The sequence below is a fragment of the Cavia porcellus genome, unplaced genomic scaffold (genome assembly GCF_034190915.1).
Source record: "Cavia porcellus strain 051 isolate PalLab524CR breed Dunkin Hartley unplaced genomic scaffold, mCavPor4.1 scaffold_31, whole genome shotgun sequence".
Taxonomy (NCBI): domain Eukaryota; kingdom Metazoa; phylum Chordata; class Mammalia; order Rodentia; family Caviidae; genus Cavia; species Cavia porcellus.
The window spans coordinates 482223-501824 of record NW_026947514.1 but is presented as its reverse complement, the minus strand read 5'-3'; the positions used below and the strand labels follow the sequence as shown (position 1 = coordinate 501824).

Below are 19602 nucleotides of genomic sequence, written 5' to 3'. Positions count from 1 at the left end.
CACAGAGTATCTCCCAAGATCTGCGCCATGTTGGAACTTAAAACACTGGGAAACCAAGCAACCAGCTCACCTCCCTGGTAAGTGGCTGTGGCTCAGGCAAGCTGCGGCCGCAGCAGGGCAAGAACCACCCAGCGTCTCCCAAGATCTGCACCGTGCTGGAACTTAGGGCGCTGGGAAACCAAGCAACCAGCTCACATCCCTGGTATGCAGCCATGAGCCTCTACCAGTGTGTGGACTGAGAATCAAAGATCTTATCCCCTGCCACCCCCGCCCCCTCCCCTGCTAGCAAATGGGAGCCAGAGATCTGAGTATCTCTTGGCAGGTTGACTATATGCAATGTAGCAAATAAGGGGGATTTTCTTCTACCATCTCTTTGAAGGCAAATATTTTATCACTGTTTTGCTTTGTACTGATTAATGGTATTGCTCTATTAAATATTCTGCTTTGATAAGTTCTATAATGTTCTGTATTTTGTTTGATTTTGCTATACCTGATTGAAAGAACAACTACTGTGAAGATAATTGTACCTATTACTGTTATCCCGGTAACCTGCTATGAAGTTCTGTACTCATTTCAGAATACTGTCTCAATTAGCTTTGTTCCATCTTGTTCTGTTGTATTTTACTACCTTCAAAATAATAAAATCTAATCACAGACAAAATGACTATTAATCTGGAGGAACTCACAAAATTATTATACCTCGTAGGTTACCATCTCAACTGGATCTATAGACTCAATGTAATCCTAACCCAATCTGGGCAGGTTTTCCTTAGAAAAATCAACAGCTGATTTTACATTCAATCTATGTTGACATGCAAAGGAACCAGAATAGTAAAGACAGTGTCAAAGAACAGTAGAAGAGAGAAACATCTACTGCCAGACTTCAAGACCTATGAAGGAAAGAGCACAGTAAGTGATCCAGACAAGAAGGCACCCGAGGGCAGACAGACCCACTTTGGCCAAGGCCACACAGTGGAAGGATGGTGTTCCTGTTAAATGACCTAGGGCTCGGCAGCGGCATAAGCGCCTGCCTGGCAAGGTCATGAGTTCAATCCCCAGTACTGGAAAACAAAACAAAACAAAAAAAAGTTCTAGGGGCTGGATATTCACACTGAAGACAACGAACATTCAACTCTGCTTCCCACCATACATAAGAACTAGCTTCAGCTGAGCATAGGGGTGCATGTCTGAAATGCCAGTCCTCAGGAAACTAAAGCAGGAAGATCATGATGAGTCTGAGGCCAGCCTAGGGGATTTCAAAGATAGCCAGGCTTACATAGACCTAAATGTGAATTTTAAAACAAAATTTTCTTCAGATTAAAACCCAGGAGAATAACTTCAAAGTCTCAAAACCCTATAAATAACTGGCAGATTAGGACCTTATTAAAATTAAGAAATCTCTTGCTGGGCAGGGTGGTATATGCCTATAACCCCAGCACTCAGGAGGCTGAGGCAGAAAGATTACCAAGAGTCTGAAGTCATCCTAGGCTACATAGTGAGTTCAATGCCATTCTGAACTACAAAGTGAGCCCCTCTCTTAAAAGATCCAAAATTTAAAAATAAATAAATCGAATAATTAAGGGCAATAGTAAGAAAGTGAAAACAAAAGAATACAGACTTGGGAAAAGTCCAACAAAATAAGTACATCCAAAAAGAGGCCTGTGCCAGGTGTGATAGAGAACACCTGTAATTCCAACATTCAGGAGTCTGAGGCCAGCCTGGGATACATACCACCTTTTCCTGAAAATAAGTCTTACATTAATTCTTGCTCCAAAAAGATGCAATAGGGCTTATTTTCTGGGGATATCTTATTTTTTCATGTACAACAGTCTACTGATGTACAAAAAAATTTACTTATGTACAAAAAAATCTACATTTACTGATGTACAAAAAAATCTACTTATTCACGTACAGAAATCCACACATCCAAATACAGTCACATCATCTTCTGTAACAGTTTCCTAACTCGAGCTTCTGGGAGAACATGGTGGATAGATAACAGCAGCTATGGAGGCTCTCTGAGATAGCCAGCTTAGAATCCAGGAATGGTGCGGTGTGAGGAGTCCTAAGCAAGGGGACATATACCCTGCTGACCCAGGAATGCAATCCCAGTGCTATAACCGGAACAGATAAAATCTCAGCAGCAAAGCTGGAACCTGCGCCTCTGGAAAGCATGTTTTGAATTTCCTGCCGCTGCTGCTGCTGCGTCTGAATTGGCTGACAGGGACAGAGATGCGAAAGCTCTGAAAGTGGGAATCGGCGGAGTCAAGAGCAGGACTGGCGGGGAGCCCTGCATCGATCTGCAGTGAGTGAGAGAAACAGGGACCCTTCCATAGACTAGGAGGCTCCAACAGAGGACATTCTGGGACCAGGCAGACTAGCCGGAACAGGACGCTACAGTGACTTCAGTCGCATATTCCCCTCTCAAGCGGGATTGGTGGGGAGTGCTTGGTCTAGGTGACATGGCAGACTAAGACCCAATAGGCTAGCCCAAACCAGGTCCCAGCGACTGGCAGTGCACCCTAGCAGTGAAGCCTTCAGTAGGTTGACCTGGAGGGGTGGGCCCAACATATGCTGCCCCGGTCTGTGTCTCCCTAGTACACTGCAGTGGGCGGGAACACCTAGCCAGCAGATTCAAACAAATTGTAACCAACAAAGAAAGAAACTGGGCCTCCTATATATGCCTGTATGGAAGGAACAAAAACTATGAGAAGAGGAGGCAACAAGAAAGGGTCTTTGGCCCCCAATCCTGAGAATACTGATCCAGGAAGGGTAAATGCAAAGGAGAATGAGGACAGAAAACATGCAGTATCAGACATGGCACCAATAGACATAAAGCAATTATCTCCAGAGCCTCATAGACAGTTCAAAAGTGAAGTATTTAACGAAGTAAAGCAAGATATAAGTAGAATAGTTAGAGAAAAATGCTAAGCACCACCCAAGAAAAAACAGATGGTGGAATGGAAGAAAAGAAAAAAAGGGTAGAACTGTTTGATGGAGAAAATAGAGAAAACATAGAATACGTGAAGCAGGTTCAAAGAGAGTACCAGGAAACTAAAAACTCTATTGAAAGCTGGCATAACAGCTTGAAAGAAATTAAGGATAGATTATCTGAACTGGAGGACAGATTTGTAATGTGGGAGCATGAAATGAAAAACTTCTTAAAAATAACAAAGAAACAAACAGCAATAATACAAAGACTAGAAGACGATAAGAGGATCTATAACTTAAGAATTAAGAACGTAAAAGAAGAAGTAGGGACACAAACAAATGAACTACAAAGGCTATTTACAGAAATAATCCAGGAGAATTTCCCTAATTTAGCAAAAGGTAAAGATACTCAGATGTATGAGGCATACAGGACTCCAGCCACCTACAACCCAAACCCAGGTACATAATAATCAAAATTCCAGAAATCCAATATAAGAACAGAATATTAAAAGCCATCAGAGACAAGAAACAGATCAAGGGAACACCCATCAGAATTACAGCAGACTTCTCAGCACAAACCATCAAATCACAAAGAGCGTGGGGGGAAATAATTCAAGCTTTGAAAGAAAATAACCTCCTGCGCCTGCCTTGCGAGCAGGCAGTCGTGAGTTCGATCCCTGGTACCGATAAAAATGAAAAAGACAAAAAAAAAAAAAAAAAGAAAATAACCTCCAGCCAAGATTGATATATCCTGCACAACTGTCCCTAGAAATTGATGGAAAACAAGGTGCTTCCAGGATAAAGAGGAACTAAGAGAATTTGCAACCACCAATTCAACTCTACAGAGGATACTGCAGAACATTCTAAAAAAGAAAAATACCAAGATTCCAGAAACAGTGGCAGAGAGGCCACAATGAATGGAGCAGAAAGCGAAATGAAGAAGACAAACTGACAACTAATGACAGAAAAGGAGCTCAACAGAAATAAGGCAGAGAAGGTTGGATGGTAGGAATAGCTATTTTGGAAAAAACAGGACATCATAATAGCTAGTGCTGATTTAATAACATCTTGTTTTGAAGTCCCATCAAGCTTTTGTTCTTCTGTCTCCATCGGTCTTAACATGTTATATCTTATTGGATTTTATATGTGATAATATAAACAAAAACTTTTATAGACAAGGAAATTATACAGAAACTATTGTTCATTTTCTGTTAGTTGGTTCTAAATACCCTGTAATACTGTCATTCTCTTGAATGGTTTTATGCTACAGTATACAAAGTTATACTCAGAGATTTCAAGGAAGGAGACACTATGGTAACTATTTTTATGTCAGGATATCTTGTGGTGAAACACTATTTTGCTTAAATGTTTATGTTCTGACCTGTGCTGTTTTGTTATGTCCTCTTTTATCTCAATCTCCTTTTTTAATTATTTACCTTTTTATTTTTATCTTTTTAATTAAGGGAAAAAATAAAAAATAGCAGAATATATTATAGTAACTTTTTTGATTTCCTATTAACTTGATTTGAAACCCTCTATTGCTCTCACCATCTTGTTTTGACTGATTTTCCTCTATTCTGTTTTGCTTGATAGTACCAACTTTGAGAGTATAGGCAACTACTGTGAAGACAATAAGATTCACTATGATGCCCATTCTGAAGTCCTGTAATGTCTCCAATGTTTTGGTTTTATAGCTTTTGTTCTTTACTGTTTTGTTCAATTTTATTATAACTGATGATATAGGCAATTCTTTTTAAGATAGCAAGAGGCATTATGGTAACCATTGTTGATCACCTTGTATTTTGTTTTTACATTATGTATTATGTCCATCCTTTTGATTTGACTAACTGTTTTGTTATGTCACATTTGGTTGTATTCTCGTCAAAAAAAGTAATAAGAACTGTGGGAGTAATAAAACCCAAAATGTGTAATTGTCATTGTACAAAAGAGAGGAAAAAAAAGTGCTCTAAAAGATATAACTCCATGTATATTTAAGTATATAAGATAGATAACCATGTTACTGAATTTTGTTGGATCACTGGACAGAACTGTTTGCAGTCTCACTGTTTGAATGTCCACTGTATATGCTTTAATTTTGTAACTTGAACAACTATTTCTAAAATGACAATATCTAATCTATTAACTAGTGATTTCCTACTGTTTATTTTTTCTGAAATTCTGTATAATTTGTACCCTTTATTTTTCTCCTCCTTAAATTAAAAACAAAACAAAACAAAAAAAAAAAAAAACCAGTCCCCTAACTCTCCGAACCTTGAATTCCACCTGAGGTTCTGTGGCTGCCTTTCCTGAAAGCCTCGCCCCAGTCTTTCCCATCCAGCCACAGCCGCTCCTTCCACAGGCCCTGGTTCTCTGGGCAGTTGTGCGCGATTCCATCCCACGGATTCTTCCCCCCACAGCCTCCTGCGGCCCAGGCTTCACAGTTTCCACTAAATCCAGCGTTCACTGAAGGCTTCTGGGACAGGGGTGGCAGCAAAAATGATGACAGCTGAGAAGAATAGTCCATACACAAGCGACAAAAAGTTGAAGACTCAAATTCAGAAAACATGCCTTTATTTCACACAACTGTATTAAGTATGTCTGTTGCAACACAAGACATACTGAATTACAAAGATTCATATTAGACACACACATGTTCCTTTGTTATGAAGTATCCATGTTATTCATGCCTGTGTGTATTCTGATCAGTCATTCAGCAGTCAGTCTCAAGTTAATCTGTTTACATAGGCATTTACCACTTGTCCACAGGCGCCCAATTCGGTATTTACAAATACTTATCACAATTTGTATTATTTATTTTAACTATTAATGTCAATAACATTAATTTGTATTTAATTATATGTCAATATTTATTTATATTTAATTATATTAACATTATTAATATTATTTTATAATTCAGTATATCCGTCATTATTGCAACGGATAGAGATGTGTCCATCTGGCTGATGATCTTAAGCAGGTCTTACTTTTGGGGGCAGTGCTTATATTACAAGCACCCTGAAAAATCAGGATTTATTTTCCAGCCAGATCTCATTGTTTTGGAAAACACAGTATTGAGTTCAACAGCAGCCTGAACTACATACAGAGACCCTATCTCAAAAAACAAAAAAAGACTCTGACTCAAACATATAATAGACTTCTACAAATAAAAAAGATAACCCCATTAAAAAAACAAATATGTATAAAAGAAGAGCAAGCATTTCACACACACATGATGGTTAGCACAGCATAAGTGGTCGAAACAATTCACAGTGAGTGCTAAGGGGTTACACGGACCCAGAGCTGGCAGAGCCCTCAGCACTGTGTGCTGGCACAAGGGTGAATCTATAGCCAGGATGGAAAAGATCCTTACCTTGACCATTAATAATGAGCAAACACCACAGAGCAAGCCAAAACCCTCATTTGCAATTGTGTGTCCAAGAAAAGGGAGTCCTGTGTCCACCAGGAGACTGCACAGGAAATGGGTGGCTGAAAACAGTACCAAAGGCACCCAGGGAAATAGACAAGTAAATGTATAGATTCACATCATGAACATTAAACAGCAATAAAAAGCCTGATGCACTTCAAGGACATTCTGGAATGGCCAAAATCCAGCAAAAAGACAACTGGAATACTAGAGAGGACATGCAGCAACAGAACCCTGCACTGCAGGTGGTAAAGCACCTCCCAAGGCACCCTGGCAGTTTCTTATGGAACTGTATATACTTTCGCCCCAAACCACAATGCTCATTATTTCCCTGCACACAGATGTTTATAGCAGCTTTCTTCAAAACTGCTAAGAGTTGGACGCAACCAAGACATCTTTAAAATAAATAAACCATGGGGGCTGGGGATTTAGCTCAGCGGCATAAGCGCCTGCCTTGCAAGCAGGCAGTCATGAGTTCGATCCCTGGTACCGATAAAAAGGAAAAAGACAAAAAAATAAATAAATAAATAAATAAATAAATAAACCATGTAGGCTGGTGTGTAGCTCAGTATAGCTTGCTTAGCACACACAAGTCCTAGGCCTGAGCTCCAACACACACACACACACACAAAAGGAAAAGAAACTGATCCATCTCAAGACAATGAAATATTATTCCGCACTAACAAGAAATAAGATGGTAAACTATGGAGAAATATAGCGGAAGTTTGAATATATATTCCCAACTAGAAGGGGTCAGCCTGAAAAGGCCACATCTTGTGTGACACTAGCCTCCGGCATACTCTGGGAGACCATGTAGAGCAGTGGTTGCAGGTAACAGGAGGGAGGAGGGATGAACAGACAAAACCCAAAGCTATAGGCCTCCGCGTGACACCACAGTGGTGGACACACAGCAGTGTACTCCTGCTCACACCACCGCACGTATGACAGACAGGGACCCTGACGCACACAGTGGGCTCCAACACTGCTGTCGTCAGTATGGGTTCATTCATGGTGACAGGGGCCCCCCACTGTGAAGGCCAGCTATGGGTGTGGATGAAGTGTGTGGGCTCTTCCGAGTTTAGCCTGGAACTTAAAACTGCTCCAACAAGCATCCCAGCAGGAAGACAAATCAAACAGGCAGAGACCAGATCCCTTCTTGAATATGTGCCTCACAGATCCAGAGTCTCAAGAGTGCAAGGTGGTCAAGGCAGGAACACAGCCCTCACAGACAGTGGGAATGGCCAGCTTCTTTCTTTCCATCTTTGTGGAAGAGGTTTTTTGTTGTTGTTTTTGGGTTTTTGAAAGTTTTTTTTGAGATAGGTTCTCACTATATACTACAGGCTAGCCTTGAACTCACTTATATAGCCCAGGCTGGCCTCAAACTCATGGCAATTTCCTCTAGTGCTGGGATTACAGGTGTGTGCCACCATGCTCATCAATCTCTGTGTAGGGAGCCACACAACCGCCCCGCTGCTGTCTTCCCCGCCTCTTCCTTATATGGGCACATAGTGCACCTACATCAACCATGATCCTCTCCTGCTCACGCCACATACACAGACGGGATGATGACCCATCAGAGATCATTCCATAGCCTCTTCCTGTCCCACTGGCCCGCCCTCGCCCTATAAAAGCTGCGACCACTTCCTCAATAAACAAGACTTGATTGGACTTCCTCAACTTGTCTTCATCTCTCGTCTCCTGCCCTGTCTTTGTTAATCCCCGTTCCTCCTCCAGGTGGTTACCCCGTGGATTGACCCATGGGCTGGATCATCTCTATGATTTTTTTCAGAAAGGCAATTACACACTCTGAAGCCAAATTCAGATTTAAAGCTATCCAGCTGGGTCAGGAGCAGGACACAACTGCAAAGCTGAAATCCAAAAGTAAGGTGCACCTGAGCACAGATATACAGTCCATAAGACAGAACTTTGAATCTGACTACACATGATGGCACATGCAATAATCCCAGCTACTCAAGAGAGGCAAGGGGATTAAAAATTCAAGCATAGCCTAAGCAACTTAGCAAGAGAGAAAGGGAGGATATAGCTTAGTGGTAGAGCACTTCCCCAGCAATGTGCAAGCCCCTGGGTTCAATCCTCAGTACTGCAAAGAAAAAACACGCAACAACAACAAAGAACAGACAATGTGGAAATAAGATTCACAATAAGAGTAGCTGGAGGGTGCCAACTGGGAAAGTAGAATCTCTTCCACAAACAATCTTGGGTATCTATGCAAAGAAGGAAGCTGGACCCTTTGCTTATGCCACATGCTCATATTAACTAGACCAGAATCTACATATGAGGGCTGACACCATGAAACTGCAGACATGAGCACTGATCTCTGTGATATAGACCCAATCAGGTAATGTTCCCTACTTACAACACCAAAAGCACAGGCAATGAAAGGAGAAACTGACATTCCCAGAAGGAAATCCTGGTGCTTCAAAGAACCCCATCAAGAACTGCAAAGAGTGGGGCTAGGGATTTAGCTCAGCGGCATAAGCGCCTGCCTTACAAGCAGGCAGTCTTGAGTTCAATCCCTGGTACCAATGAAAAGAAAAAAGACAAAAAAAAAAAAAAAAAGAACTGCAAAGAGGCTGGGGATATAGCTCAGTAGCACACATGCCTGCCTGGCAAGTGCACGGTCATGAGTTCAATTCCTAGTACCAGAAGAAAAAAAAAGAACTGAAAAGACAGCCCATGGAATGGAAGAAAATTTCCTGCAAATCAAATATCTATAAAAGACTTGCATGTATCCAGCCAGTTAAATAAATACAATGAAAACATCACTGCCATGTCAAAGTGCTACAAATTTGCTGTTTTTATATTCATCTTGACAAAGACCAAGAGCAAACAGTTACAAATGTAGCAGGGTCCAGGGACCTGCAAGTGGCACTGGAACTACAGGAATGCCCAGGAAGGACCGCATAATGGTGGAAGCAACAAAGGAGCAGTTCCTCCCAGAAGTGTACTAACCCTGGGTTTAGAAGGTAGCAGGGTGTGGCAGGCCACAAGGTAAAGCCAAGCCTGGGTGGATGGATGCAGCAGGACCAGAAGTAGTAGGTGAAGCCTTGTGTGTTCTCACCCTTTAACCCCACATTGCAACCCCTCATCATCTAATGCACCATCAACCCTAGTCCCACCAAGGTCAGAGGCCTTCACAGTATTACCATTCTGCAGGGTCTGCGCTCTTGACTCTTTTCCTAGGTTCACATGGAAGCCACCACCCAGGGTTGGAGTCTTGCCAGGACCTGGAAATACAGAAGAATCTGGTTAGCCAGACCCTAGCAGAGAAGATCCACACAGCCCTCTCATAGCACACAGAACAAAATGGGGTCCAGGAACCCTTTAGGGAAGATCACCAAGCAGCTGGAGAGCCTTTCTGCTTCAGGCATGGACCACGCCTATTTGTAAGTTCCTATCATGCTTCTAACATACTAGGAATCCTAGTGGGCTGCTGTCACCCCACTGCAAGCTGAGACCATAGCGCTGCCTCCGAGTTGTAGCAAGGGATCCTAGAGGGGAGGAACCACAGCTAGCCACCCAAGTCTCTACCCACTATTGCACCACCTCTTCCAGAGGGTTGCAGGCTGGGAGAGCTCCTATGTACAGTACGGTCTCAATTAAGTCCCCAGGCACTCTGTTTGGAACTCTGCCAACTGACAGTAACTCTGGGATGGCCCACCACTCTCTGCCCTGCAGGCATTCAGTGCTGGGACCACACCATAGAAGCCTGGCCTCTCAGAAGCCCAGGAAGGAATGAGTAAGCCAGGTGGTGTAAACTCAGGTGGGGCAGCTGATATGTACCCCTACCCACAGGCATTGGCCTCTGGCACCTGCCACAGGAGCCAACACATCTGAAACAAGACACAGATAAGGACTTGAGTGTTCTGCTATACGGGTTGCACGCAGCCTCAGCCGTACAGTGGGGATGCAGGGCCTAGGAACACAGGTGAGAAAGAAAGGAAAGTGTAAAAGTAACTGGGTCTAGGGACATGCACTACTGGCCACCTATAAATAGGACCTTGGCACCAGTCATGGGGCACCTTCCAGCACAGAACAAGCACAGCTACTGGCTTATCTGTGAATAAAACTGGGTTTGGAGGGTAGAGCTGATCTGTGTCCCTCTGCTGCTCCTTCCAGTTAACATGGTTACAAGGCTAGCTTGTTGTGAGGAGTCCTCACATCTCAGCTGGGACTAGCCCCAAGCTCAAAAACACAGACCTTTCAGGTACAGCTCAGAACCTGCACTGGTAACATGTGCAGGAATGTGGTTCCTCCTATAAAAAGTTGCCACAAGTTAAAAGTCCACTTGTAAAGAAAAAAAAAAAAAAGCTACCACACAGCCAGTGGCCTTCAAGAAGCTGGCGTAGGACCCAGCAGCATGTTCTCCTAAGAACTGAGCATAAGGACCCAAGTGAGGCAGAGTCACACTGGGGAACCCAGGAGAGAGGCTCGAGGTGACCAACACCCAGGAAGACCACTCTACCTGTGCAGCCTACTTGGCCTTGACCAGGAATGGGGAGCTGCAAACACCCATATACTAACTCTGGGTTCTGCAGAAGCCAACACAGGTCTTGCTATGAGCATTTCCTACTCTTTTGTTTTGTGCATGGTAGTTGTTTTAAACTTTAAAATTTTTATACTTGAAATCTTTTAAAGGAAACTCACTATATACTCCGTAGTTTCTAGACAAGAAAAACCACACCTCAGCAAGCCTATTTCCAGCACATGCTCCCCTCCAACTGTTCTTTGTTCTTGTGTTCAAATTTTAATCACATAAATTGTTATTCTTGCTAATTCCAGTCATTTTCTTTTTCCTTTAGAGGTATCCTGTTTCATCAACATCATAGAAAGTAGAGTAAGACAGAACCACGGCACAGATAGCCCACACAACCTGTATTCCATGCACATATTCACTTACTCCACCAGGATTTCCCCCACCCCTAATTAATGCTTCAGGTTAAGTATATTCCTTTGCCAAGGGGAGGGGGGCTTGACTCTAAAGAGACCCAAAAATGGACGAAGTAAAACCTCACGTCTTGGGCTGGGGGTTTAGCTCAGCGCCATAAGCGCCTCCCTTGAAAGCAGGCAGTCATGAGTTCGATCCCTGGTACCGATAAAAAGGAAAAAGACAAAAAAAAAAAAAAAACCTCACGTCTTTTTTCTTCCTCTAGAAGTCTCAACTGTGGCAGATACTAAGTGAAACTTCTCAGGAATAAAGCTTGTAATCCCCTAGACACCCCATAGTGTCTTCCCTTCGGTCACAGTATGAACTGATGAGTTAGCTCGGTGTCACAGGTGTACAGATGAATGGAAGTGGACGTAGGATGAGGGCTGCTGCAGCCATGTGGGCTGAAGGCCTACACACTGAGATACTAGGAAAGGTGGACTGTGTTCTCACTCAGACCCATTGAGACAATAAAGCACTGAGGGAACTAGAGTCCACACACTGCAGGAGTTGTTAAAAAAAAAGGTCCAAGTCACTGACTGTACCACTTGTCCAGCTGGAGAGACAAATTATTTACTCTAGAGTGATTTGGTAGAGCTCCCAAAACAAGTTACATGTGGGTAAAAAGAGGGAGAAGTAATACAGTAAAGAATACATAATTCAAACACAGCCGGAAGACAAGACTACAGGACTGAAGGGTCTCAGAAAGGCTTGGGCATGGGGAGGCAGCAGAGAGACTGAAGAAAGCAAGACAGGGAAATACACCCTGGTCGCCCAGAAGACTGGGGGTACTTTAGGGGAAAGCTTAGCTATATACCTAGTTTTCAAAAGGTAGGGAAGATGGCTTACTATAATACACAGGAACTTTGGGAGCTAGAATTGCTTGAAACAAAGGAAACCAGTTTCAGACACTTTGAACACAGTGTAATTAGGTACTCCTGTAATGGACACATTAGAGACCCGCAGGTACCACAAAAGCCTGAATGAGTCAGCAACTCTCCACCCCAAAGAACACAAGCAGGAACCACTGGTCCCCAGAAACCTGTCAATAATGTGTAGACCACAGAGACCTGGCTCACATCAACCAGGCTCAGCTTCTTGGCCTCATACTCCAACAGCAGCCTCACCTTCTCTGGCTGCCTGACAGCCTCAACTGGGCTTTCTCCATGGCCAACATGGTATGCCATTTATCCTGGGCACAGAACACCCATGAACAATCATCAACGAAGATGCAGCTAAGCCAGGACACGCCCACTCCGGTCCAGAATTCCTGGGGTACTTCATTGTCGTTCTTGGTAGGGTCTGCCACTAGCGACTACTGTGTTTATCAACACCACTGCCCACTTCTGGAAACACACCATATTCAGGAGTAGCTTGGTGGGCTCCAATCCCCCCAAACCACATTTGACACCTATGTCACCTTTGAAGTGTGCCAAAGAGCTGTGGGTGGTTTTCCTTCCACTTTGAAACTGATGCCTCTCCAGAATTCCCTGCCAGCAACCCCCCACCATTTTGCTGCCCAGAGGCACAAGCTCCAGAAACGTGCACATTTTTAAATAAAGAAAAAACTGCCCTGTTCAAATGGATACATGCTTTTAATAAAAGTCAAATAACTATGCTAGAAAAAGGACACCGGTGAAAATCTAAACCCTCAAGTCCACCAAGAGAGGGATGCAATGGTTACTATTCCAGCCCCCTGTCCCTGCTCAGACTGTGACAGAGGGAAGCCAGGGGTTTTCTAACAGGACAGGACTATGGAGAGATGCCACATTAAGTAAGATCAGTGACTTCAGATTATGCAATCTCCTCACCCCTCAACCTGTTGCAATCCAATTCTACTGCCCAGTTGCTGCCACCTCCACGTGCCACTTGACCTCCTCTGCCCTCCCTTGTCCCTTATTGTCCTCTCTCACTCTCACCTTCACTACGTCTCCCCAACACCAGGCTGCCCTGTCAGAGGCTCCTCTTGCTGCACTTGCTCTGGAAACAATGTCCTGACTTTTTGCTCCTCCACAACATACACACAGTAAAAAACACCCACAGATAATACAAAAAGTACTTAGCCAATCTCTGCACATTAAGATTTAAGGTCATAGCACAATGGTTAATCTTGATGATCAACTTGAATGGACTGAGACATCTAGCAGATTAGTGAAGCACACCGCTGGCTGTGTCTGACTGTGTGCTTTCCAAAGATGACTGCCATGTAGGCCAGCAAACCGAGATAGAGACCACACTGACTGTGGGTGGCACGGGTAATAACAGGCTTGCAGCCAGATGGATCAAAAGGGGAAGGGGGAAGTCAGACCATGCTTTAAGGCTTCACTCTGCTCTAGCAGGTGTCATGCTGCTGCCTTGTCTGTGGATATGAGATTCAAACTTTTCAGCCTTTCAATAGACTCTCACACCACTGACTCTCCAGGTAGCTTCCAGGCTTCAGACTCAGGCTGATGCTGCACACCTGATCCCATCCTTGAGGATTCCAGCTTCTGGAACATAGCTATGCTTCTAGATCCCCTTGCCCTTGTGGACTATTCTCACCTATGATTCTGTGAGCCTATGAGATAAATCCCTTTCATAATTAGCTATATATTTCCTATTGATTCTGTTCCTCTAGCAAACCCTAACAGATACCTGTGGACTCCCCAAAGTAAAAAAGAAGCAAGCCCAAGTGTGACTTCTGGCTGAAACTGCCAACTGTGAATGCTTGACGTTTAGATGTGCTCTGCTTCAAAATACATTTGCTACTTTTTATAACATGGGCCAGAAGTCCCATGTAGATAGGCCCAGCCAAGTCCATACCCTCCTGAACAGTGGGAAAGGACCTGCAAGTGCAGGCTGTCCAGAGAATGGTCTTTTGGGGAGGGATGTACCCAGACTGCAGGGGTGTATAATTGGCCAGCTACTGTGCAGTGCAGATAAGGCAACATCCTACACCTAGGATCCATGTGCCTCAGTGCCCAGGGAGGCCACAGCCCCATCTTCCACTCTTCTCAGCACCACTTCCAACTTGGGAACAACAACTTTCATAACCTGTGCATTCATTTAACTTGACCAAGGGGTTTGTGTGGATGCCGTGAAATTCCTCTTAAGCGGAGACACTGGTGCATGTACCAACATGAAATGACCACTTTGATTTTCTGACATCCAAGGGCTTGAAAAGTTCTACATAAAGCAGGAAGATCACTCCAGGTCTGAGGCCAGCCTGGGCTGCATAGTGAACTTAAGGTCAGCCTGAACTACACAGCAAGACCCTGTCTCAAAAACATAAAAAACAAAGATAAATAAATAAAACTTTTGCAGCTGTGGTATAGACTGGTAACAAAAGTACATATGGCATATCCTCATGTGCATCCTCCAAAAAAATACATCACAGAAAAATCAGCATTGTTGCCCACATCAGTAGATTCATCTACCCGGGTTATGTACCCAATTGCCTACATATCTTCTGTTATTTCAGCAATTAATCTAGTTTTGGTACTAGATGAAGGAGGAACATGTGCCATTTTTTGAACTACAGGCACTCCTAAAAGACCATGATAAATGTCCTTAGCAGCAGGCAAAATCAACTCTTAACCACCAGTAGTAAAAGGCTTTTTAGTTTTTGCAATGCAGCTAGCCAGTAAAAATTATGCTCTCAAACTGGGCAACTTGGTACACACCTGTAATCCTAGCACCTGGGGGTTGAGGCAGGAGGATTACTCTCTCTACACAGTAAATTCAAAACCAACCTAAACTACATAACAAAATCTTGTCTCAAAAAAAAAAGATGAAGCCCTGGGCTTCAGCAATTGCTTCGGGAGCCAGACACAAGAATGCACACCTATAATCTTAGCACTTAGGAAGGCTGAGACAGGAAAATCACTGGGAATTTGAGGCTAGCCTGAACTACACTGTGAGCCCCTGTCTCAAAAAAATAAATAAACAAAATTCTCTCTGTTGTGAACATTGTTGTTTTTGTTTTGTTTTGTTTTGTTTTTGAGACAGGGTTTCACTATGCAGTTCAAGCTGGTCTTAAAATCACTTTATTAGCTGGACATGGTGGTGCGATCCTGTGATCCCAGCACCTGGGAGGCTGAGGCAGACAGATCATTGCAAATTCAAGACTAGCCTGGGCTACAAAGTGAGCCTAAGGCCAGCCACATAGGAGACCCTGTCTCAAAAAGGAAAAAAACTAATGAATAAATAAATAAACTCACTTTGTTGCCTAGGCTGGCCTTGAACTCCACAGGATCCTCTTGCCTCAGCCTCCTGAGTGCTGGGACTGCTGGGATTATAGGCATGTGCCACTATGCCCAGCTCTACACTGTTTTTGAAAAACTTCAAAGCCTGGTCTTTTATGCAGGGTGCATTGTCTCCATGTGGCAAAGCAGTATTGAAGGTTTATGGCTTCATTAGATAGTTATCACCACATACTATACAAGCAGGCTTGGAGGATGTGAAATACCTCCTGCAATAATTTAAGCAGGAATCTTGGTATCTTCTTTCAAATGCAGCTTTCTTTCTGTTGCAGTCTTTGAGTCTTTCATTGTCTCATCATTGGGTCTTTTTCCTCTTTTCAAAGAAGCTCTCCAGTGATGTGTGTTTTACTCATTTTGGCCAGGGTTATGTGGTAGGCTTACCTGTGAAATAACTAAGAATGTGGAGTGCAAGAAAGAAGTGCTGACAAAGAGGTGGGCCACACATAGACTAAAATAACTTTCTAAAATAAATTCACATTTAGAGCTGCCACCAGATGCAGCTGTACATTTGAGGGGCATCAACTCCCTTGCCACTATGAAGCCAGCCACCAGATACAGCTTCATTATCATTTACCACTCAGAAACTGGGACTGAGATGAGTCTGCAAGCAACTGAATTATTATTGTCTCTGTGCAGTCAAACCTCTGTGCTCATATTCATCTGGATTTCCAGCTGCTCCCCAGCTCCACCTCAAGCCATAAGGTATTAAGACTCTCTGAAGGAGCACCTCCCTGGCAAGCGCAAGGTCATGAGTTCGATCCCCAGTACAAAAAAAAAACCCACCTCTCTGGAGGAACACGCAACCTAGATCCTCCATATGTAAAGTTCACAGTGGGCTTGTGCTCCTATAAAAACCTAATACTACTGCCAATATGACAGAGCTCAGGAAGAAACGTGAATGGATGTAAATACAGATAAAGCTTCACTGCCTTGCCTGTCACCCACCTCTTGCTGTGTGGCCTGGTTTCCAGGAGACCACTATTATTGCCAGTCCATGGTCTAGGGATTGGGAACCCCTGACTTAAAGGGCTGAGACTATAGCCATTAAAAGTTCTGATTATAGGGCTAAGGGTGTATCTCAGTAGTAGAGCAATTACCTAGCATGTCCAACATTCTGGGTTCCATCCCCAGCACGACAAAAAGAAAAAAATTTTTCTTTTTAATTATGGTAACCACAGGAAATGTTCCCAACTCAACAATATGTGTTTTGGTAACAGAAGTTTGCTGCTCCCAGCACAGAGAAAGTAGGTACCGCATGGAGGCAGCCTGGAATGCAAGCTCCCATCCTCAGGAATGGCCATGATACCTCCTGGGAGGGCAGAAGAAGCATGTGTGTCACCATCTACTGACAGACTGGGCCTCAGAGGACCTCAAGACACTGGAGCATTTTTTGTGGAAGTCCTCCTTTGCCTGCCAGGATTGAGCTCAGACCCCCTATGGGATGGTTTAGCCCTTCTCATGACTAGCTGAGGCCTTGGTCCCCTCACACTCAGCCACTCTGAGCCTGCAGTCCTCTCTACTGCTCACCACTTCCTTTCACACAGGCTCTGCTCAGAAAGGGCTCAGACACTGGAGCCCAAGTGGTGATTCCCACAGCCAGGACCCTCTGCTGTAGGCCCCTGATTATCTTATCCTGATGTCTGAGTTAATTATGAAAGAGCAGTTGCTAAACAATGTGTCCAGCCCAGGTCTCACTATGAGGGGCCATAGGAAAACAAATGGTCTAAAGACCACTTTCCAGTTTGTAAACAAAGTGGAAAATGGCCACTCCATGAGAACACTCCACTTTCAGAATGAAACTGGAAGAGGATGACCAACGGGCACTGGGGACCTCCTGGAGCACGGGAAATTGAGTTATCAGTGTGATCACATTGATGGGGAAAGAGAAAGCCAAGTGGGCACCTGAGAAACAAGGGTTGCCATGAAACTTCCCACCTAGACAAAACCTGGACCACCCCACTCCCTAAGTTAAGAACCCACTGCCCCATATCACCTTGGGGGCTACAACCATTGCTGGACTGCCTCTCCTTAGAAAGGTATCTTGATGCCACCTTAGAACCTTTCTGAGCTTCTGTTCAATACCTCCTCCAGAGACTGAACACTGTGTGTCAGTGGCAGCTCACCTACACTTGCTCTACACCACCTTCCCTTATGGCCCAAGGACACGGTGAGAGCAATGGCTCTGTCACCAGGCCCTGGGACACACCTAACAAGTGCCCTTCCACAGAGACCTCTACGTCTGACCTGTTTTTATTTCAGTTGTTAACACTCCAGTAGGCATCACTGTCTTGGCAATTTTCATGAGGCTGAAGACAATGTGTGACCAAGCCACAGTCCTAGCAGTCCTGATGACACCCACTAAGAAAAAGGATTGGTACAATGTGTTAAACAGACTAAAGGGAGGAAAAAGCAGAAGGGAAAACTCAAACCCAATGCCAATTCTTTGAAAAGATCAACAGAACAGATAAACTTCTAGCAAGAAAACAAAGAAAAAGTCCAGACAGCAACATCAGAAGAAAAAAGTTGTCACCGCAGCCCCTGCATGCATGCAAGGACAAAGGAATGCCACCAACAACTCTATCTGCATAAATTCAACAACCAGATCAAATGGATCAGTTCCTCAAAGCCCACTACCAAAACCAACTCAAGGCAAAACAATCTACAATACAACTACAACCTTACTGTTAAGGAAGTTTAAAACCATCTAAAAATGAACCCTCCAGAAGGTAACACTAGTGAATGTCAAAGATTTAAGAAATAACACTAATCATCTGACATAATCCCATCCAGAAAACAATAGTAAGCACCATTTTTCCTCACTCATTCCATAAGGCTCACCCCTGACATCAAAGCAAATGAGAATGTTCAAGAAACTTACAGACCAATATCTTAAATGAATACAAACAAAAATTATCAAAAAGAATTAGCAAATTTAATCTACAGTAGCAACATGATACAAAGAATAACAGCCTACGACCAAGTGAGTTTATTCCAGAAACTTGAGGCAGGTTTGGCATTCGAACATCAGCAACACTAGGGGTAGACATATGGCTCAGTGGTACAGCACACTTGAAACACACACAAAGCACTAAGTTTGAGCCCCAGCACCACAGAAAGAAAAAAGATCATCAAAAAAATTAGCCATGATGGGGCTGGGGATTTAGCTTAGCGGCATAAGCACCTGCCTTGCAAGCAGGCGGTCCTGAGTTTGATCCCCGGTACGGATAAAAAGTTTAAAAAACCACATCCAATCATGGTAAAAATTCAGCAAACTGAGTAAAAAGGAAGTTCTCAACTTTACTGATAGAGCACAGGTATCAGAAACCCACAATTAACATTCCCTTGAATCCCTGGATTGATGTGTTTTGAATTTTTAGGTTTTTTTCTTCTTTTTCTCCTTGAAATAAAATGGATTTTTTGGGGGAAAAAATTCCACCGAATGGAAGATGCTAAATCTGTCAAGATGGGAAATGAGGGAAAAATGTCTCTTGGAAGACAAAAAAGGAGAAACAAAACAAAGATAAATAGTCTGTATTTAGGTTTGTCTACACCAAATCCCAAAGAGCTATAAAAAACTCTTAGAACTAACCAGCAAGTTTAACAAGATTACAGAAACAGCCCAGCACACAGTTCAACCACGTGGGGTTGGAGGTATAACTCAGTGATGACAGCAGCACTTCTTATCCTGTGCCAAACCCTGGGACAGAAAAGAAAAAAAAAAAAGGGAAAAGGAAAAGGAAGGAAGGAAAAAAAAACAAAGAACAACTGATAGGTTTCGAATGTTATATAGGTGTGTAACATATAAAAAATATACAGGAGTTACAAAGCCACAACACACTGACAGGTATTTTAAAGAAAAGCTAAATGAATGGAATGTTATGTTCACAGAATGGAAGATAGCATAATAAAATTGTTAAAACACTCAAAATTTGGCTGGTCCGATGGAAGTGGGTTATCAGAACTTATTAACATTAGTGTCATTAAAGTTGGAATACCACCCCCCCCATTGCTAAATTTGACTGGCTTAAAAAAAAAAAAACACTCAAAATTTAAAAAGA

The 19602-nt window shown here is 43.3% G+C and overlaps 2 protein-coding genes and 1 pseudogene across 5 annotated transcripts in view; 1 reads left to right on the top strand and 2 right to left on the bottom strand.

Annotated features, from left to right (window-relative positions):
• The window catches only part of Btbd6 (BTB domain containing 6), a 32081-nt gene extending 27000 nt beyond the window's left edge, over nucleotides 1-5081 (top strand). The window contains exon 3 of the mRNA XM_063241055.1: nucleotides 6-5081. Coding sequence (XP_063097125.1) covers nucleotides 6-81 — 76 coding nt within the window. The 3' untranslated portion in view covers nucleotides 82-5081. The remainder of the gene's footprint in view (nucleotides 1-5) is intronic.
• The window catches only part of Brf1 (BRF1 RNA polymerase III transcription initiation factor subunit), a 74123-nt gene that overhangs the window by 52793 nt on the left and 1728 nt on the right, over nucleotides 1-19602 (bottom strand). For all 4 annotated transcript variants that reach the window (XM_013144985.3, XM_063241053.1, XM_003463116.5 and 1 more), the window contains exon 2: nucleotides 9523-9603. In XM_013144985.3, coding sequence (XP_013000439.1) covers nucleotides 9523-9603 — 81 coding nt within the window. The remainder of the gene's footprint in view (nucleotides 1-9522; nucleotides 9604-19602) is intronic.
• Nucleotides 9624-13509, bottom strand: LOC106026035 (SPRY domain-containing protein 4-like; annotated as a pseudogene).